At 60.1% G+C, this 20,966-nt stretch overlaps 2 protein-coding genes across 2 annotated transcripts; both read left to right on the plus strand.

Moving 5' to 3' along the window:
* Positions 1–2,707: 2,707 nt before the first annotated feature.
* Positions 2,708–4,606, plus strand: CPLANE2 (ciliogenesis and planar polarity effector complex subunit 2). Its single transcript, XM_082328880.1, has 5 exons — positions 2,708–2,851; positions 2,926–3,078; positions 3,155–3,279; positions 3,374–3,513; positions 4,251–4,606. The coding sequence occupies exons 1-5, from the start codon at positions 2,746–2,748 to the stop codon at positions 4,477–4,479; spliced, it is 753 nt and encodes a 250-aa protein (XP_082185006.1). The 5' UTR covers positions 2,708–2,745; the 3' UTR covers positions 4,480–4,606.
* A 1,460-nt stretch (positions 4,607–6,066) lies between these two features.
* Positions 6,067–19,782, plus strand: EPHA2 (EPH receptor A2). The gene is given in 18 exon segments (XM_082328971.1): positions 6,067–6,484; positions 6,486–6,580; positions 9,731–9,798; positions 10,497–11,160; positions 11,714–11,869; positions 11,960–12,292; positions 12,370–12,494; positions 13,006–13,165; positions 13,260–13,359; positions 13,476–13,531; positions 13,611–13,736; positions 13,825–14,007; positions 14,475–14,536; positions 14,662–14,871; positions 14,953–15,102; positions 15,207–15,400; positions 17,525–17,680; positions 19,166–19,782. Coding segments are annotated over 18 exon segments (3,018 nt in total). The 5' UTR covers positions 6,067–6,410; the 3' UTR covers positions 19,272–19,782.
* Positions 19,783–20,966: the final 1,184 nt, after the last annotated feature.

The following is a 20,966-nucleotide window of genomic DNA, read 5'->3' on the forward strand; positions in this document are numbered from 1 at the left end:
GCCACGTTCTGCCCCGTTTCCCGATAAATTCATCCCAAATCCTGACGGGCGGGGGATAAATTCATCCCAAATCCTGCCGGGGGTCCCCGCCGCCGGTGCTGCGAGCGAGGTGTCCCCCTCCCCGCGACTCAGGTGTCCCCACGCCGCCGCCCCGGCCGCGCCACGACAGATTTTCCGTGATATTTAAAATCTTGGGTACATTTTTTTTTTGGGGGGGGGGGGGTTTAATGGGGTCCCCCCCCCCCAGTCCCGATGGATTTTTAGCGGTTTAACAAATAAAAGAAGGAAAAGCAGCGGATGGTTGGTCCTTTTGGGGGGGGGGGATGCTGGGGGGGGAAGCCCCACCTGCGAGTTTTGGGGTGAAAAGGGGGGATTTGGGGTCTTGCGGGGTAAAAAAAGGGCGGGCAGGGACGGGGGGGCGGGGAAGGGGGGGCGGAGCGCCGGGCTGAGCGGGAGGGCGCTGCTGGGAACGGGGCCCCGGAGCCGGGGGGGCTGGGGTCTGCTACGGCCTATGGGGCCCCCCACAACCTATAGGGCCGGGGTCTCCCGTCCCCTAGAAGGCTGGGAACGCCCATAATCCATAGGGGCCGAGTCCCCCGTAGCCTATAGGGCCGCCCCCCTGTAATCTATAGGGTCTGGGTCTCCCATAGCCTATAGGGCCGCCCCCCATAATCTATAGGGGCCGAGTCCCCCGTAGCCTATAGGGCCGCCCCCCATAATCTATAGGGGCCGGGTCTCCCATAGCCTATAGGGCCGCCCCCCTGTAATCTATAGGGTCTGGGTCTCCCATAGCCTATAGGGCCGCCCCCCCTCCCCCAACCCATAGGGTCCGGGTCTCCCGTCGCCTATAGGGCCGCCCCTCCCATAATCTATAGGGGCCGGGTCTCCCATAGCCTATAGGGCTGCCCCCCCCATAATCCGTAAGGTCCGGGTCTCCCATAGCCTATAGGGCTGCCCCCCCCATAATATATAGGGTCTGGGTCTCCCATAGCCTATAGGGCCGCCCCCCCCATAATCCATAGGGTCCGGGTCTCCCATAGCCTATAGGGCCGCCCCCCCCATAATATATAGGGTCTGGGTCTCCCATAGCCTATACGGCCGCCCCCCCCATAATCCATAGGGTCCGGGTCTCCCATAGCCTATAGGGCCGCCCCCCATAATCCATAGGGTCCGGGTCTCCCATAGCCTATAGGGCCGCCCCCCATAATCCATAGGGTCCGGGTCTCCCATAGCCTATAGGGCCGCCCCCCATAATCCATAGGGTCCGGGTCTCCCATAGCCTATAGGGCCGCCCCCCATAATCCATAGGGTCCGGGTCTCCCATAGCCTATAGGGCCGCCCCCCATAATCCATAGGGTCCGGGTCTCCCATAGCCTATAGGGCCGCCCCCCATAATCCATAGGGTCCGGGTCTCCCATAGCCTATAGGGCCGCCCCCCATAATCCATAGGGTCCGGGTCTCCCATAGCCTATAGGGCCGCCCCCCATAATCCATAGGGTCCGGGTCTCCCATAGCCTATAGGGCCGCCCCCCATAATCCATAGGGTCGGGGGCTGCTCGGCTCCACGTGTCGCCCCAACCCTCCTCCCGCGCATGCGTAGCGGGCGGGGCGAAGGTGAGGTCACGGCCCCCGCGTGACGTCATCCCGAGGCGGAAGCGGCCGCAGGTGAGGCGGCGGTGCCGCGCCTTAAAGGGACCGCGGCGGGGAAAATGGGGGAGGGACCCCACGGCGGGGGGGGGCGTTTGCAGGGTTTGGGGTGCGGGGAGCTGCTGGGGGGGGCAGGGGCCCCGGGGGGGCGCAGGGACCCCGGGGGGCGGGGGGCTGCGTTGCGTCCCCTTTTGTATGTTTGGGGGGGCACGGAGCCGTTTGGGGGGTGCAGAGACCCCGGGGGGGGGGGGGGGGCTGCGTTGTACCCCCCTGCGGGGTTTGGGGTGCGGGGACCCCATAGGGGGGCTCAAGGACCCCGGGGGGGGCGGGGACCCCATGGGAGGATGCTGGGACCCCAGGGAGGGGCGCAGGGACCCCGGAGGGGGCAGAGACCCCATGGGGGGGGGTCAGGGACCCCGGGGGGGGCTCAAGGACCCCAGGAGGGGTTAGGGACCCCATGGGGGGGGTCAGGGACCCCATAGGGGGTGCAGGGACCCGGGGGGGGGTCAGGGACTCCGGGGGGGGCACAAGGACCCCAGGAGGGGTCAGGGACCCCATAGGGGGTGCAGGGACCCGGGGGGGGGGGGTCAAGGACCCCGGGGGGGGCACAAGGACCCCAGGAGGGGTTAGGGACCCCATGGGGGGTGCAGGGACCCGGGGGGGGGTGGGTCAGGGACCCCGGGGGGGGCACAAGGACCCCAGGAGGGGTTAGGGACCCCATGGGGGGTTCAGGGACCCGGGGGGGGGTGGGTCAGGGATCCCGGGGGGGGCACAAGGACCCCAGGAGGGGTCAGGGACCCCAGAGCGGGGGTCAGGGACCCAATGGGGGGTGCAGGGACCCGGGGGGGGGCACAAGGACCCCGGGGGGTGATCAGGGACCCCACGGGGGATGCAGGGACCCCGGGGGGGGGCAGGAGCCCCATAAAGGGGGGTCACGGACCCGGGGGGGGTGCAGGGACCCCATGGTGGGTGCAGGGACCCGGGGTGGGGGGGTCGGAAGGGGACACCCTGCTCCCCCCAAGCTGCGGGGTGCAGTGACCCCATGGGGGAAAAGGGGGGGGGGGGATCTCCCCTGCACCCCCAGGCTTTCGGGGGCGCATGGCGGCGCAGGGGGGCTCGGTGCTGGAGCCGGGCTGGCTCCTCTCCCCCGCCGGCCGCCCCTACCTGGACTCCATCTTCCAGAAGAACCAACGGAGAGTGTTCGGTGAGCCCCACGCCCCCCCCTCAATAAAACGGGGTGCCAGCCCCCCAAAAAAACCCTCACACACCCCCCCCCAGGTCTGCTGGAGCGCCCCGTGCTGTCCCCCGCCTTGGCCGTCCCCACCGTCACCTACAAACTCTTCCTCTCCGGCAAGAGCGGCGTCGGCAAGACGGCCTTGGTGGCCGCGCTGGCGGGGACCCCCGTGCCCCCCGTCCACCACGAGACCCTGGGTGCGTTTTGGGGGGACACGCGCAGCACCCCGATGTCCCCGGGAGTGACCGTCCCTCCGCGCGTGTCCCCTCCCAGGTATAGAAGCCACCACCGTCTACTGGCCGGCCAAGCTGCGGGCCAGCGGCCGCCCCGTCCTCTTCCAGCTTCATTTTTGGGATTGCGGGGACGGGGCCCTGAAAAAATTCGAGCATCTCCTGCCCGTGAGTCGCGGGGGGACGAGTTTGGGGGGGGGGGGACACGCACGTCGGACCCCCCCGTGACGGTGGCTGTGTGTGTGTGTGTGTGTCCCCTCAGGCTTGTAAGGAGGAGGCGGACGCCATCCTCTTCCTCTTCTCCTTCACCGACCGCTCGTCCTTCGAGGAGCTGCCAGCCCAGATGAGCCGGGTGGTCGGCCCCGACGAAGAAAACCTCGTTAGGGTGGTCGTCGGCACCAAGTATCCTTCTCCCGGGGGCCCTTGGGGGTCCGCATCCCCCCCAGAAGCGGGTTTGCACCCCCGTATTTTGCACCGCTTGCCCCCTCAGTAGGCTGAGAACATGCACACTTCGTTACACCGATGGATTTGCAGCGCCCGCTTATTTTAGGGGCCTTTGCTTCCCTCGGGGAGCGGGGATTTTTCAGGGTGTTGATGTCTCTCTTGACTGTGTGCCCCCCCCCAACTGGTTTTGCACCCCAATACCTTGGTAGGCTGAGGTACTCAATGCCTTGGTAGGCTGAGAACGTGCACGTTTCATTACACCGATGGAATCGCAGCGTCCACCTATTTTTATAGGGTTTTGCCCCCCTGGGGGGATTTTTCAGGGTGTTGGTGTCTCCCTTGACCGTGTGTCCCCCCACAAGCGGTTTTGCACCCCGCCACTCAATACCTTGGTAGGCTGAGAAAGCGCACACTTCGTTACACTGATTGAAGTGCAGCATCCACCTCTTTTTATAGGGTTTTGCCCCCCTGGGGGGATTTTTCAGGGTGTTGGTGTCTCCCTTGACCGTGTGTATGTCCCCACAAGCAGGTTTGCACCCCCATATTTCGCACCACTCGGTCCCCTGGTAGGCTGAGAACGTGCACACTTCGTTACACCGATGGCTTGGCAGCTCCTGCTTATTTTTACGGGCTTGTGGGGGGATTTTTCGAGGCGTTGGTGTCTCCCTTGACCGTGTGCCCCCCCCGCCCCCCAGATTCGACCTGTCCCCGCAGGCGGACGTGACGGAGGGGGACGTGACGGCCTTCGAGGAGAGCTGGGGGCTGCCGGTGCTGCGGGCGGGCAGCGGGCCGGGGGCCGGGGCGGGACGCGGGGGGCTGGCCCGCGTCGCCCCCCTCCTCGACGCCCTGGTCGAGAGGCTCTGGCGGCGGGACCAAATCGCCGCCGGCGTCGTCCCGGGGGGCGAGGGGACCCCCCCCGCCTGAACCCCCTCTTGCGGGGCGGGTTTGGGGGGGCCCCTCACCGCGGCCTCTGGCCTCCCCTGTGCTGGGGGGATGGGGGGTGCAAAGGTGCTTTTTGACCAAAATGCACTTTTCTTCCAGCAAAAAGATGCTGGGGTGCCCCGATTCACCTGATTGGGGGTGCGGGGGATTTGGGGTGCAATGGGGTCATGGGGGTGGGGTGCTGGGGGTTTGGGGTGCAATGGGGTCATGGGGATGGGGTGCTGGGGGATTTGGGGTGCCATGGGATCAGGGATTTGGGGTGCTGGGGGGCTGATGGAGATTGGGGTGCTGGGGGATTTGGGGTGCTGGGGGATTTGGGGTGCTGGGGGTTTGGGGTGCAATGGGGTCATGGGGATGGGGTGCTGGGGGTTTGGGGTGCTGGGGGATTTGGGGTGCTGGGGGTGATGGAGATGGGGTGCTGGGGGATTTGGGGGGCTGATGGAGATTGGGGTGCTGGGGGATTTGGGGTGCAATGGGATCAGGGATTTGGGGTGCTGGGGGTGATGGAGATTGGGGTGCTTAGGGATTTGGGGTGCAATGGGATCATGGGGATGGGGTGCTAGGGGTTTGGGGTGCTGGGGTTTGGGGTGCTGGGGGATTTGGGGTGCTGGGGGTGATGGAGATTGGGGTGCAATGGGATTTGGGGTGCAATGGGATCATGGGGATGGGGGTGCTGGGGATTTGGGGTGCCATGGGGTCAGGGATTTGGGGTGCTGGGGGATTTGGGATACAGTGGGATCATGGGGATGGGGTGCTGGGGATTTGGGGTGCCGGGGATATGGGGTGCCATGGGGTCAGGGATTTGGGGTGCTGGGGGGTGCTGGAGATTGGGGTGCTGGGGGATTTGGGGTGCTGGGGGTGATGGAGATGGGGTACTGGGGGATTTAGGGTGCTGGGAATTTGGTGTGCTGGGGGATTTGGGGTACAACGGGATCGTGGGGATGGGGATACTGGGGGATTTGGGGTGCTGGGGGATTTGGGGTGCTGGGGGTGATGGAGATGGGGGTGCTGGGGGGGTATTTGGGGGGCCGGGGCCGCTGTAGGTGCTGTGGGATTTGGGGGGCCGGGGGATCATGGGGCTGGGGGTGCTGGGGTGCTGGGGGAGTTGGGGTGCTGGGGGGGTGCTGGGGACGATGCGGGATTTGGGGGGCCGGGGGATCATGGGGCTGGGGGTGCTGGGGGGTGCTGGGGGAGTTGGGGTGCTGGGGGGGTGCTGGGGACGATGCGGGATTTGGGGGGCCGGGGGATCATGGGGCTGGGGGTGCTGGGGGGTGCTGGGGACGATGCGGGATTTGGGGGGCTGGGGTCCGGCCCAGGGGGTGCGGCCGGGGGTCCCGGGCAGCGCCCCCCAAACCAGCGCCCCCAGTATCTCACTGGTGGGCGGGGGGAGGAGCCGGTAGTAGCCGCCTGGCCCCGCCCCCCGCCGCCATTGGCTGCCGCCCCCCCGCTCCCTTCCCACGCCGCTTCATGAATGAAAGGGGAGGGGGCTGGCGGGGTGGGGGGGGCTTTAACCCCTTCGGGGCCGGGCGGGGGGGGGTCGGGACCGCGGGACGGATCGGGACCCACGCACCCAGCACCACGGGACGGATCCGGACCCACGCACGACCCCAAACCCCCGCCACTGGTGTGCTCCCCCGTGGGGAGGGTCCCAGACCCCCCCAAACCTGCCCATTTCTCAGGCTCGGGCCCTCCCAGTCTCATACTGGTGGGTACTGGGGACGGATCCAGACCCACGCACACGCACACCCCCCAACCCCAAACCCCCGCCACGCGTGTGCTCCCTCGTGGGGGGTCCCCACCCCAAAACCTCCCCGCTTCTCAGGCTCGCGTCCTCCCAGTTCCATACTGGTGGGTACTGGGAGCAGCTCCTGTCCCTTTAAGAGCGGGCGTGGCCGAGTGACATCACTCGGGACATGAATGAACAGGAGCGGGGTGCTCAGCCCCACACGCCCCACAGCGCTGGGTGCCGCCGGTTGTGGGGCGCACCCCGGGCCCCCCCCAGCCCCCCCCGCCATGGCGGGCACCCCCCCAGCCTTCGCCCTCCTCTTCCTCACCGCCCTCACCCCCCTGGCAGCCGAGGAAGGTGAGCTCCGCGCTTTTTTGGGGGGGGGAGCACCCCAAAACCCCACTTATTTGGGTGCTGGGGGGGTGCTGGGTGCGCACCCAAAGGGGTGGGGGGGGTTGGGGTAAGTTTGGGTGGTTTGGGGGGGCTGAGAGGTTGGGGGGGGTTGGGGGAGCCCCCCCGAATTAAAGGGTGATGAGGGGGTGCCCCCCCCCCCCCCCCCAAAAAAAGGGGCACCCATGGGTGCGGCGGGGAATCACCGGCTGCCGGGGCGCGTTTTGGGGGGGAAAAGGCTAAAATGGGGGAGAAAAAGTTAAAAAGTGGGGGGGAAAGTTTAAAATGGGGGGGGGGGAGCTAAAATTGGGGAGGAAAAAGTTAAAATTGGGGAGGAAAAAGTTAAAATTGGGGAGGAAAAAGCTAAAAAGCGGGGAAACCCAAGAGTTTTGGGCAACTTTTCCCATGCCGAGCGCCCGGCTCAGCGCTGCGGGGCCGGATCCTGCTGCGTGCCCCCCAAAAGCCGCGCCAGAGCGGTTAGGGTGGAGGGGGGGTAAACAAACAACCAAACAAAAAACCATTAAAAAGGGGAAAATCACCCTAAAAATGGAATGTTTGCCATGGCCGGCGATGGGCCGGGCAGGATCCGGCCCGGAGAGCTGGAAAACAATGTCAGGAAAACCCCAAAAAGTGCTGGGAAAAACAAGCGGCGTCCCGGCCTCCGCCTCGCAACGCTTCCCCCGCTGGGTTTGGGGGTTTGGGGGGGGGAAAAAAAGGGGGGAAAGTCACTTTTTAAAACTATATATTTAATTTTTAAAGAACTTATGTTGCTAAAAACTCCGAGGGATTTAATCCGTCGCTTTTTGAGGGAAAGGTGGAAGGATCCGGCCCCCAATGCAAATAAATCGGAGGCTGGGAGGTGGTTTGGGATGGAAAATACCCCCCTAAAAGATAAAAATGGGGTAAAAAAACCTAAAATGAGGGGGTTTTAAGTGCTGGGGGGAAGGCGGAGGGGGGGGTGACCCCGTGGCGCGGCTGCGGGATTTGGGGCGCGTTCCCAAAGTGCCGATTCCCGGGAGGGATCCTTGGGGATATCGGGATTTTGGGGGGAAAAAAGTGCAGGAAAGGGGAAGGTGTTGGGAGAGCAGCGGGATCGGGGGGGGAGGGGGGGCTTCCCATCGCTTGGAAAGGGCAAAATCCGGTGGGAAGGGGCGGCTGGGGGTGCTGGGTGCCCTGGCCGGATCCTGCACCGCCTGGCCGGGGTAGTGGGATTGGGATTGGGATGGGGACGGGATTGGGACTGAGATTCAGGTTGGGATTTGGGTTCAGATGGGGATGGAGATGGGAGGGGACTGGGATTCAGATTAAGACTGGGATGGGGACAGGATAGGGATGGGGATGGGTTTGGGATTCAGATTCGGATTGGGATTGGGATTCATATTGGGATGGGGATGGGGACAGGATTGGAATTGAGATTCAGGTTGGGATTGGGATTCGGATTCGGATTGGAATGGGGAGGGGATTAGGATTCAGATTAAGATTGGGATGGGGATTGGGATTGAGATTAAGACTGGAATGGGGACGGGATAGGGACAGGGATGGGACTGGGACTGGGACTGAGATGGGGATTGGGGTTGGGATGGGATGGGATGGGGACAGGACAGGGATGGGGATGGGGACAGGACAGGGATGGGGATGAAAATGCAGCTGGGGACGGGGACAAGGCTGCAGGCGGGGATGGGCCGGGGATGCAGATGGGGAGTGCAGCGGTGACGGTGACGATGATGATGGCGATGGCAACAGCCGTGCCAGAGCGGATGGGGACAGCGCCAGCAGCGGTGCAGGGGCTGGTGACGGTCGTGGGAACGGAGGTGATGGAGGTGGCGATGCAGATACGGGGGAGGAAGGGGAGAGGGGTGCAGGGGCTGCCGATGGCGGTGGAGATGGTGGTGGCGATGGAAACGGTGGTGGCGCTGGCCATGTTGGCGATGGAGACGGTGGTGATGGCCGTGGTGATGGCCATGGCCATGTTGACGGCGGCAGCGCAGATGGTGGTGGCGGCGATGGCGATGCAGAAGGCAGTAGCGGTGGCAGAGGGGGTGCGGGTGGCACCGGGGACAGGGGTGCGGATGCCGATGGTGATGGCACCGGAGGTGCCGACAGCACCGGTGGCCCCGGGCGTGGGTGCGCCCGTGGGTGCTGCACCCCTTGACTCAACAGCCGCAGCCCTGGGTTTCTCCCCTGACTCACCCCCGCCGCGGCCCGGGGGGGACACGGGGAGGGGACGCCCCGCAGAGAACCCACCAACTCGGCTCACGCGCCAGCCTCCTGCCGGTTTTCCGCTCTCCGGAGGCATGCGGGGGGATTTCCAGCCGCAGGAAAGCCGGGATATCCGCCCCGGCATCCTTCCTGACCCCGGGCACGGGTTGGGGGGGACGACAGAGCCATGTGTCCCCCCCAGCCGGGTTCTTGGGGTTCCCCCCCAGACTTTACCCTCTTGAGGCATGTCACAAGCTCGCCCGTTCTCAGCGGAAGGGCTTGGCTGGGGGGGGGGGCATCCGTCCCCAAAACTCCCCCACCCCCTTGGGACCCATCCCGCCGGTGAACCCAGGCGTCCGGGCGCATTCCTGGGGGGTGATTCACCGAGGGGGGGGCCACCCGTCAGCACTTCCCTCCCGGCCCTCGGCGGCCTCCTCTTCCTCTCCCGGGCGCTGGATTTGGCCACCGCCCTCGCCGGGGCGGCCGGCGTGCCACAGCAGGTCTGCCCGGCCTCGGCACGGCGCGGAGCTCTGCCTCGGTGTCCCTTCTTCTGGGAGGGGTCCCTGGGGTCTTCCGGGGGGGGTCCCAGGGGCAGCCGGGGGGTCCCAGGGGTGTTTGTAGGTCCTGGGGGACATCCGGGGGTCCTAGGGACATGCACAGATCCCGGGAGATGTCCGTGGGTCCTGGGGGGCATCCGTGGGTCCTGGGGGGCATCCGTGGGTCCTAGGGGCATCCGTGGATCCTGGGGGCATCCTTGGGTCCTGGGGGACATCCCGGGGTCCCAGGGACATCCACAGGTCCAAGAGGCATCTGGGTGTATTGGTGGCATCTGCATGTCCTGGGGTCATCCCCGGGTCCTGGTGGCATCTCCCAGGCTTGGCGCCCACCCCGCTGACGTCCCCTCTCCTCTCCCCGCAGTGGTCCTGCTGGACTTCGCCAAGGCGCAGGGGGAGCTGGGCTGGCTCACCCAGCCCTACGGCAAAGGGGTGAGCACCCGGGGCCGCGGGCATCCGGCCCCGCTGGCCAGCAGCTCCCCGAGAGCCCATGCCGGGGATGGGGGCTTCCATGGGAATGGGGACATCCGTGGGGATGGGGACCTCCGTGGGAATGGGGATGGGGGCAACCTTGGGGACAGGGACACCCATGGGGATGGGGACAGGGACCTCCATGGGGACTGGGACCTCCATGGGGACAGGGACTGGGACCTCCATGGAGATGGGGACATCCATAGGGATGGGGACGGGGATGGGGACATCCATGGGGACAGGTACATCATTGGGGCTGGGGACATCCATAGGGATGGGTGGGGATGTCCGTGAGGAACACCATGGGGATGAGGATGGGGACATCCTTGGGAATGGGGACATCCTTGGGGATGGAGACCTCCACGGGGATGGGGATGGGGGCAACCTTGGGGACAGGGACACCCACGGGGACTGGGGATCGGGACCGGGGATGGGGACCTCCATGGGGATGGGGACAGGGGCAACCCTGGGGACAGGGACGCCCATGGGGATGGGGACGGGGACCTCCATGGGGACATCCACGGGGATGGGGACACTCATGGAGATGAAGACAGGGACATCCACGGGGATGAGGGCAAGCACATCCACGGGGACCGGGGCGCCGCCCACCCTGCCTCAGTTTCCCCCCCATAGCCCCCGTTTCTCTCTCTCGGGGGCAGTGGGACCTGCTGCAGAACGTGCTGAACGACTCCTTGATCTACATCTACTCGGTGTGCAACGTGCTGGAGGGCGAGCAGGAGAACTGGCTACGCACCAACTGGATCTACCGCGGGGTGGCCCAGCGCATCTTCATCGAACTCCAATTCACCGTCCGCGACTGCAACAGCTTCCCCACCGCCGGCGGCGGCTCCTGCAAGGAGACCTTCAACCTCTACTACGCCGAATCCGACGTGGATTACGGCACCAACTTCCAAAAGAGACAATTCAAGAAGATCGACACCATCGCTCCGGATGAAATCACCGTCCAGGATGATTTTGCTTCCCGGAATGTTAAACTCAACGTTGAGGTGCGATCGGTGGGACCTCTCCGGCGGAAAGGTTTCTACTTGGCTTTCCAGGATTTGGGAGCTTGCGTGGCGTTGCTTTCCGTTCGGATTTATTACAAGAGATGCCCGGCTGTTTTACGGGGGATGGCTCGCTTTCCCGAAACGGTGGCCGGCGCCGACTCGCAGACGCTGGCCGAGGTGCGGGGAACGTGCGTGGAGGAGGCGGTGGCCGAGCAAGCTCCTGCGCTGCACTGCAACGCCGACGGCGAGTGGCTGGTGCCCATCGGGGAGTGCCTGTGCCGGGCCGGCTACGAGAAAGTGGGAGAGAGATGCCAAGGTAGCGCTTGGGGGAGTAAATTGGCACTGGGGGGGGTGAGGAGCCGGGTTTGGGGGGCTGAGGACGCCCCAGCTCGGTGCATGCCAGGGGATGGAAGCGGGGGGGGTGGAGAAATGAGGTGTTGGCCCCAAAATTCCCCATCCTGGATCCTCAACCTTGAGCATCACTGGTGTGGCGAGTGCGGTAGGGCTCGGGGGGGGCCGGGGGGGTCCCGGTAATAACAGGGGCTGCAAAATAAGGGGAAATACCTGAAAATCCCCACTCTGGGTCAGGGAAATGAAGCGGCAGCCCCCAACCCCCCGTCCTGGATCCTCACCCTCGAGCATCACCAGTGCAGCGAGTGCGGCAGGGCTCAGCCAGGAGAGGGGTGGGCTGGGGGGGGGGGTCCCCAATAATAAAGCAGCTGCAAAATAAGGTGAAATGCCCCCAAATCCCCACTCTGGGCGCTTGGGAGGGTGATGTCCCCCGCAAAAGCCGCCTGGGTGAGGATGCTGTGGGTGGGGAGGGGGATTGGGGGTCTCACCGATGTCGTTGTGTCCTGTGTCCCCCCCAGCTTGTCCCCCCGGCTCCTTCAAGGCCGCGGTGTCCCCGAGCGGCTGCCAGCCCTGCCCGTCCCACACCCTGCCCTCCCCTGCCGCCGCCGCTGCCTGCCCCTGCCAGGACGGCTTCTTCCGCGCCCCCGCCGACCCCCCCGCCGACCCCTGCACCCGTAAGTGACCTTTTTGGGGAGGGAAACTGAGGCACGGCACGGCCATCGCCCCCCTGACCCCCCTCTCTGCTCTCTGTCCCCCCCCGCCAGGTCCCCCCTCGCCCCCGCAAGGCGTCACAGCCGTGGGGCTGGGGGCCACGGTGCAGCTACGCTGGTCCCCCCCCGCCGACCCGGGCGGCCGTGGGGACGTCACCTACAGCGTCACCTGCGAGCAGTGCTGGCCGGAGAGCGGGGAGTGCCGCCCCTGCGACGGGGGGGTCCGCTATTCGCAGCCCCCCCGGGGGTTGACGGCAACGGGGGTCACCGTCACCGACCTGGAGCCACACGTCAACTACACCTTCACCGTCGAAGCCCGGAACGGGGTGTCAGCCTACAGCCACCACCGTAGCGTGGCCACCGCCACCATCAGCGTCAACCAGACGGGTAAGGGGCCACCAGCATCTCCCCTACCTTCCCTCCATCATGGGGACACCTCTGTGACCTCCCTGTCCCCATGGCAGAGCCACCCCGGGTGACATCGGTGAGCCTGGATGGACGGACGGCCACCAGCTTGGTCCTGTCCTGGACGGTGCCACCACGGCAGCAGAGTCGGGTCTGGAAGTATGAGGTCACCTACAGCAAGAAGGTCCGTCCCGTGTCACAGCTTCAGCCCACCATCCCCAAATCCATCACCCCCGTCCACCTCACCCCCCACCCACATCACCTCCTCCCATGTCACCTCCATCCTTGCCCCCATCCACGTCACCCCCTCCATCCACGTCACCTCCATCCTTGCCCCCATCCACGTCACCCCCTCCATCCACGTCACCTCCATCCATGTCACCTCCATCCTTGCCCCCATCCACTTCACCCCCTCCATTCACGTCGCCTCCATCCACGTCACCTCCATCCTTGCCTCCACCCATGTCACCCCCACCCACATCACCCCTCCATCTGTGTCACCTCCATCCTCATCATCTCCATCCTTGCCCCCACCCACGTCACCCCTCCATCCACGTTGCCTCCATCCATGTCACCTCCATCCTTGCCTCCATCCACGTCACCTTCACCCACATCGCCCCTCCATCTGTGTCACCTCCATCCTCATCATCTCCGTCCTTGCCCCCACCCACGTCACCCCCCACCCCTGTCCCCAGGTGGATGAGAACAGCTACTCGGTGCTGCGCTGCGAGGGCACCTCCGTCACCCTCCCCAAGCTGTCCCCTGCCACCGCCTACGTGGTGCGGGTCCAGGCGCTCACCCCAGACGGCCACGGCGCCTACAGCCCCCAGCACGAGTTCGAGACCCTACCCGAGGGTGAGGACCAAGGAGGGGGGACAGAATTTTGGGGGTGAGGGGTCCAGGAGGTGCATGGTTCACCCCAAAACCCTGCCCCGAATTGTCCCCACAGGCACCGAGGCCATGGCATCCACCGCTGTCATCAGCGGCTCCCTCGCTGGTGTCTTCTTCGTCCTCCTCCTCTTGGCTGCTCTCCTCTACGTCCTCCGGCGGTAAGGAAAAACCCCTTCCCCCCCCCCAAAAAAACCCAAACCCCAAACCACCATTTTTCCACCACCAAAGATGGGCGAGGGGTGATTTTTGGGGGCAAAATGCTGCTTTTCCGCAGGAAGAGGAGGTCACGGCCACGCCAGTCCGCCGAGGACGTCTACTTCTCCAAGTCAGGTGAGCAATGGGATGGTTGGGTCAACGGGGATGGGTGGGGGGTGACATGGGTGCTGACCCCCCCCACGCCACCCCACAGACCAGCTGAAGCCCCTCAAGACCTACGTTGACCCTCACACCTACGAAGACCCCAACCAAGCCATGCTCAAGTTCACCACCGAGATCCCTCCGTCCTCCATCACCCGCCAGAAGGTCATTGGCGCCGGTAGGTCCTCAGGTGGCTTCATCACCCCAAAGACGCCCCAAAGTTGGACGAGGGTGGGGGGTTAAATGTCCCCCCTTCCTCCGAGCAGGTGAATTTGGGGAGGTCTACAAGGGCACCCTGAAGCGTGGGAAGAAGGAGGTGCCAGTGGCCATCAAGACCTTGAAGGTGGGCTACACGGAGAAGCAACGGGTGGACTTCTTGAGCGAAGCCACCATCATGGGCCAGTTCTGCCACCACAACATCATCCGCCTGGAAGGGGTCGTCTCCAAGTGTGAGTGTCCCGTGTCCCCCCCCAAAAAAAACCAACTTCCCTACAAAACACCCCAAAAAACGCTATATAAAAATAGGGTGTTTTGGGCAACGATGGGGTTTGGGGGGGGGTTTTGGGGGGAGCTTGGGTTTTATTGGTTTTATTTTGGGGGGGGTGGGGGGAGGGGTTCTTTGGGGAGGGTTGAGGGGTTTGGGGTTTTTTGGGTGGGGGTTTGGGGTTTTGGGGGGCTTTTTTTGAGGGGTTGGGGTTTTGGGGGGGTGGGAATTTGGGGGGGTGGGAAGTTTTGGGGCTTTGGGTTTTTGGGGGAGGTTTTGGGGGGACTTTTGTTTGTTTTCGGTGGGTTGGGTTTTGTTTGCAAGGGGTGGCTTTGGGGGGGGTGTTTGTTTTGGGTTTTTTGGGGGTTTTGGGGGGGGGTTGGGGGGATTTGGGGTTTTTTTACCCATTTTGGGTCTTTTTTTTTTGTACAGACAAGCCCTTCATGATCATCACCGAGTACATGGAGAACGGCGCGCTGGATAAATTCCTACGGGTAGGTGAAGCGCGGTGGTGGCAACGGCCCCCCGCCAGGCAAGGCTCGGTGGTGGAACCACCAACACCCACCACGGAAGGCGGGGCAGGAGATGGATTTGAGGCCGGATTCTCCCCTTTTCCCAGGAAAAAGAAGGGGAATTTGGCGTCATCCAGCTGGTGGGGATGTTGAGGGGCATCGCCGCCGGCATGAAATACTTGGCCAACATGAATTACGTCCACCGGGATCTGGCGGCCCGGAATATCTTGGTGAACAGCAACCTGGTGTGCAAAGTGTCCGATTTTGGGCTTTCGAGGGTGTTGGAAGACGACCCTGAAGCCACCTACACCACCAGCGTAAGTGCCACCGAGGTGGGATGGTTGGCCGTGGTGGGGTTGTTTTTTGGGGGTGCAGGGTTGAGCCCAGTGTTGTCGCAGGGTGGGAAGATCCCCATCCGTTGGACGGCGCCCGAAGCCATCTCCTACCGTAAATTCACCTCCGCCAGCGACGTCTGGAGCTACGGCATCGTCATGTGGGAGGTGATGTCCTACGGCGAGCGACCGTACTGGGAGCTCTCAAACCACGAGGTGAGCATCCGCCTTCCTCCAACACCAATTTTTGGGGGTGTCCTTGCAAACGGGCAGCATTTCTGGGGGAGCACCGCTCAACCTCCTCCTCCTCCTCCTCGTAGGTGATGAAGGCCATCAACGAGGGCTTCCGCCTCCCCGCCCCCCTGGATTGTCCCTCCGCCATCTACCAGCTGATGATGCAATGCTGGCAGCAGGAGCGCAGCCGGCGCCCCAAGTTCGCCGACATCGTCAGCATCCTCGACAAGCTCATCCGCGCCCCCGAGTCCCTCAAGGCGTTGGCGGACTTCGACCCCCGGTGAGCTGCGGAGGGAGCTGGGACGGGGCGAGGGCGGGGAAGGAAGGGGGGTGCAATTTGCAGTATCGCGTTCTTGCATGCTCTTGTGCACCTTTGCATCTTCGCATTGCTTTTTGCATCTTCGCATTGCTTTTTGCATCTTCGCATTGCTTTTTGCATCCTTTTTTACACTCTTGCATTCTTGCACTCCTTTTTGCATCTGCCCTTCTTGCACTGCTTTTTCCATCTCTGCATTTTTGTGGTGTTTTTTGCATCTCTGCATTCTTGCGCTTCTTTATTGCGTCTCTGCATTCTTCCACTCTTTTTCACCTTTGCATCTTTGCATTGCTTTTTGCATCTTTGCATTTTTTTTGCATCGTTTTAGCAGGTTTGCATTCTTGCATTGCTTTTTGCACCTCTGCATTCTTGTGTTGGTTTTTGCAGCTTTGCATTCTTGCACTTCTTTATTGCATCTTTGCATTTTTGCATTGCGTTTTGCAGCTTTGCATTCTTGCACCTTTGCATTCTTGTGTGCTCTTTTGCTTCTTGGCATTCCTGCGCTCCTTTTTGCATTTTTTGCATTTTTTTGCATTGGTTTTGCAGTTTTGCATTCTGGCATTGCTTCTCGCATCTTTGCATTCTCGCACTCTTTTTTGCACCTTTGCATTCTCGCACACTTCTTTGCATCTGTGCTTTCTTTAAGTGATTTTCCCATTTTATATTCTTGCATTCTTTTCTACATCTTTGCATTTTTTAATTGCTTTTGCATTCCTGCGTTCTTTTCTGCTTCTTTGCATTTGTGCATTTCAGCTTTTTTTCCCCTTTGGCATTTTCACATTGCTTCTTGCTTTTTAGCATTCTTGCCTTATTTTTTCCATTTCCACTTTTTGCATTACTCTCTGCATCTTCACATTTCTGCATTCTTTTTTACATCTGGGCACATACGGATCACCTCTTGCGTTTTTTGCACTGTTTGCATTACACGTTTGCTTTCCTGCATTCCATTTTGCACTGGGCTTTTGCCTTCACTTTTTGCACCTTTGCATTGGGGCGTTGTTTTCTGTATCTCCGCATCGTGACATTTTGTGTGTTGCTTTTTTGCATTTGTGCGTTGGTTTTTTTGCCTCCTTCAATTTTTGCATGATTTTTTGCATCCTTCCATTTTGACATTATTTTTTGTGCCCTTCCATTTTCACTTTTTTTTTTTTGCATCCATCCATTTCTGCATCATTTTTTGCACCCTTCTATTTTCACATCGTTTTTTGCACCCTTCCATTTCTGCATCGTTTTTTGCATCCTTCCATTTATTGCAACCTTCCATTTCTGCATCGTTTTTGCACCCTTTCGTTTCTGCATCATTTTTCCCGCCCATCCATTTTCACATCTTTTTTTTGCACCCTTCCATTTTTCGCATCGTTTTTTTGCACCCTTCCATTTCTGCATCGTTTTTGCACCCTTCCATTTATTGCAGCCTTCTATTTTCGCATCGTTTTTTGCATCCTTCCATTTTTGCATTGTTTTTTGCACCCTTTCGTTTCTGCATTGTTTTTGCATCCTTCCATTTCTGCATCATTTTTCCTGCCCTTCCATTTTCACATCTTTTTTTTGCACCCTTCCATTTTCGCATCATTTTTTTTGCACCCTTCCATTTCTGCATCGTTTTTGCATCCTTCCATTTATTGCAGCCTTCTATTTTCACATCGTTTTTTGCATCCTTCCATTTTTGCATTGTTTTTTGCACCCTTTCGTTTCTGCATTGTTTTTGCATCCTTCCATTTCTGCATCATTTTTCCTGCCCTTCCATTTTCACATCTTTTTTTTGCACCCTTCCATTTTCGCATCATTTTTTTTTGCACCCTTCCATTTCTGCATCGTTTTTGCACCCTTCCATTTATTGCAACCTTCTATTTTCACATCGTTTTTTGCACCCTTCCATTTTTGCATTATTTTTTGCACCCTTCCATTTCTGCATCGTTTTTGCATCCTTCCATTTATTGCAAACTTCCATTTTCACATCGGTTTTTTTGCACCCTTCCATTTTTGCATCGGTTTTCTGCACCCTTCCATCCTCGCATCGTCTCTCCGCCCCCCGTCTCCTCACGCCCCCCGCGCCGCCCGCTCTCACGCCCGCGCCGTGCCCCGCAGGGTCTCCATCCGCCTGCCCAGCACCAGCGGCTCCGAGGGCGTCCCCTTCCGCTCCGTCCCCGAGTGGCTGGAGTCCATCCGGATGCCGCAGTACACCGAGCACTTCATGGCCTCGGGCTACAGCACCATCGAGAAGGTCCTGCAGATGACCAGCGAGTGAGTCCGTGTCCCCAGGGTGTCCCCTTGCTGTCCCCTTGCTGTCCCCAGGGTGTCCCCATGCTGCCCCCTTGGTGTCCCCATACCATCCCCATGCTGTCCCCATACTGTCACCATGCTCTCCCTATACTGCCCCCATGCCGCCCCTATACCCCATGGTGTCCCCATGGTGTCCCCATACTGTCCCTATCATGTGTCCCCAATGGTGTCCCCATACTGTCCCCATACTGTCCCCTTGGTATCCCCATACCATCCCCCTGCCGTCCCCATGGTGTGTCCCCATGCTGCCCCCTTGGTGTCCCCATGCTGTCCCCATGCTGTCCCTATGGTGTGTCCCCATACTGTCCCCATGGTGTCCCCATGCTCTCCCCATGCTCTCCCTATACTGCCCCCATGCCGCCCCTATACCCCATGGTGTCCCCATGCCGTCCCTTTAGTGTCCTCATACTGTCCCCATGATGTGTCCCCAATGCTGTCCCCAATGCTGTCCCCATACTGTCCCCATACTGTCGTTATGGTGTCTCCATGCTGTCCCTGTACTGTCCCCGTGGTGTCCCCATGCCATCACCATGGTGTGTCCCCATACTGTCCCCATACTGTCCCCTTGGTGTCCCTATGCTGTCCCCATGGTGTCCTCATGCTGTCCCCATACTGTCCCCTTGGTGTCCCCATACCATCCCCATGCCATCCCCATGGTGTGTCCCCTTGGTGTCCCCTTGGTGTCCCCATGTCATCCCCATGTCATCCCCATGCTGTCCCCATGCTGTCCCCTTGGTGTCCCCATGCTGTCCCCATGTCATCCCTATACTGTCCCCATGTCGTCCCCATGTCGTCCCCATGGTGTCCCCATGCTGTCCCCTTGGTGTCCCCATGCTGTCCCCATGTCATCCCTATACTGTCCCCATGTCGTCCCCATGTCGTCCCCATGGTGTCCCCATGCTGTCCCCTTGGTGTCCCCTTGGTGTCCCCATGTCATCCCTATACTGTCCCCTTGGTGTCCCCATGCTGTCCCCTTGGTATCCCCATGTCATCCCTATACTGTCCCCTTGGTGCCCCCTTGCTGTCCTCATGCTGTCCCCATGGTGTCCCCTTGGTGTCCCCATGTCATCCCCATACTGTCCCCATGGTATCCTTATCCTGTCCCCTTGATGACCCCTTGGTGCCCCCTTGCTGTCCCCATGCTGTGCCCCCCAGCTCCCGTGGGGACAGGGACGTGCTGGGAAAGGAAACCGCTTCCGTGGCGTTGGCGGCGCTGGCCCGAGGGACGGGATAAAATTAGACGTTCCCCGGCCGCAGAGGGGCCGAGCCGCGGCCGAGGGCCGGCCCCGGGAACGGCCCGCGGCCCCCAAAACCGGGATGCTCAGGGCCGGATCCGTCCCCAGGGGATGCGCCCCCCCCGAACCCCTCTCCCTGCACCTTTTTGGGTTCTTTCCGCCCCAATAACCCTTATTTTTTTCATTTTTTGTTTCCCCCCCTTCTTTCCAGCGACATCAAGAAGATCGGGGTGCGTTTGCCGGGGCACCAGAAGCGCATCGCCTACAGCCTGCTGGGGCTGCAGGAGCAGCTGGGCGCCGGGGGGGGCCCCCTGTAGCCCCCCGCGCCCGCCAAAAAAAGACTTGAAAGCACCCAAATGAAGAGACCCCCCCTCCTCCCCGAGGGGTTTATTTATTATTTCTATTATTATTAAGGGGTTTTGATAGTATTATTATTATTATCCCCGGGGTTGGGGATGAAACGGGTGTCACCCCCATCCTCCCCCCCCCCAAAAAATGATAAAAATTTAAATTTCAAGCTCATTTTGGGCTGGGGGGGGAGTTGCAGGGGTCTCCTCCTTGGTTTTTTTCCCACATTTCAAACAAAAAAAGGGCTCAGCCCCAAAACTGGCTTCTTTTTGCTTTTTTCTCCCTATTTATTCCTCTCCCACCGGGTTTTTGGGTGTGGGTTGTGTCCCCCCCCCCTTTAACGCTGATCTGCCAGTGTTACCTTTTCCTTGTATTTTTTAACCTAATTTATTCTATTTTTGTATATTTATTGCGAGGAAGCAAAGGTCGGGGCGGATTCGGGAGAGCAAAAAGGGGGAAAATTAAACAAAAAAGAAAAAAGCGCGGAATTTCCCCCCCCCCCCCCCCCCTTTTTTCGTGGCGTTTCAGGGGTTTGGGGGATTTGGGGGGGTTTGGTTCAAATAAAAATGTGTTGTTTTTTTCTAGAATGTCCTCGTTTCCCCCTGGTTTGCAGAGGTTGCAGGAACTGGGGGGGCCGGGGGGGGGGGTGTCCCCCTGGTTTTGGGGGGGGTTGAGGGGTTTTAAAGGATTTTTAAGGGGTTTTAAGGGTGGTTTAAGGTTTTTTTTAAGGAGACTTTTAAGGGGCCTTAAGGGTTTTTTTTTAAGGAAGCGTTGGGGATTTTTAAATTTTTTCAAAATTTTTTTTAAGTTTTTTAAAAATTTTTTTAATTTTTTAAATTTTTTTTTAATTAAGGGGTTTTTTTTAAGTATTTTTTTATTAAGGTGGTTTTTTACGTTTTTTTAATTAAGGATTTTTTAAAGTTTTTTTAAGCTTTTTTTTTTTTAAGGGTTTTATTTTATGGGGTTTTTTTAAAGTTTTTTTTAATATTTTTAAATTTTTTTTTAACTAAGGGGGGCTTTAAAGTATTTCTTACTAAGGTTTTTTTTTAAAGTTTTTTTATTAAGGGTTTTTTTTAAGTTTGGGGGTTTTTTTAAGGGTTTTACTTTATAGGGGTTTTTTAAGGGTTTTTTTTTTTAAGGGTTTTTTTTTAAGTGGCTTTTTTTTAAGTTTTTTTTTTAAGTTTTTTTTTTAAGTTGGTTTTTTTTTAAGTTTTTTTTTTAAGGTTTGTTTTTTTTTTTTAAGCTGTTTTTTTTTTTTTTTTTAAGCTGGGGTTTTTTTGTTTCAGGGCTTGCCCGCAGCGGCGGAGCGTTGCCCATCCGCAGCCTCTTTCCCTCAGCAGAACCCAGCAGGAATTTGGCTCCCTCAGCACCCGCCGCTGCCCCGCAGCCAAACCCGAGCCGCGGCGGCGGGGCCGCCTGCCCGGTGCCTGCAAATAACCGGGTGGAAAAAAGCCGGAAAACGGTTTTTGTTTTTCCCAAAACCATAAATAAAGGGGGGGGGGGGGGTAGGGGGGGGACCAGCATCTTGCTGCCAAAGCTGCTGTTTGGGTGAGTTTTACCCTGTTTTGGGGTTTTGGGGCCTGTGGATGGCCCATGCGTGGCATGAGTTTGGCAGTCTCAGCCCCGCCACCGCCCTCGGTCCCGGCTCAAGGTCCGGCAGCGCC

This window comes from Platalea leucorodia (assembly GCF_965183815.1).
Source record: "Platalea leucorodia genome assembly, chromosome: 17".
NCBI lineage: Eukaryota > Metazoa > Chordata > Aves > Pelecaniformes > Threskiornithidae > Platalea > Platalea leucorodia.

What these genes read in the sequence shown, in the direction of transcription:
- CPLANE2 (XM_082328880.1), top strand. Translation starts at nt 2,746, where the DNA reads ATGGCGGCGCAGGGGGGCTCGGTGCTGGAGCCGGGCTGGCTCCTCTCC. An exon ending in GAACCAACGGAGAGTGTTCG is followed by an intron (nt 2,852 to 2,925) that starts GTGAGCCCCACG and finishes ACCCCCCCCCAG; the next exon opens with GTCTGCTGGAGCGCCCCGTG. An exon ending in AATTCGAGCATCTCCTGCCC is followed by an intron (nt 3,280 to 3,373) that starts GTGAGTCGCGGG and finishes GTGTCCCCTCAG; the next exon opens with GCTTGTAAGGAGGAGGCGGA.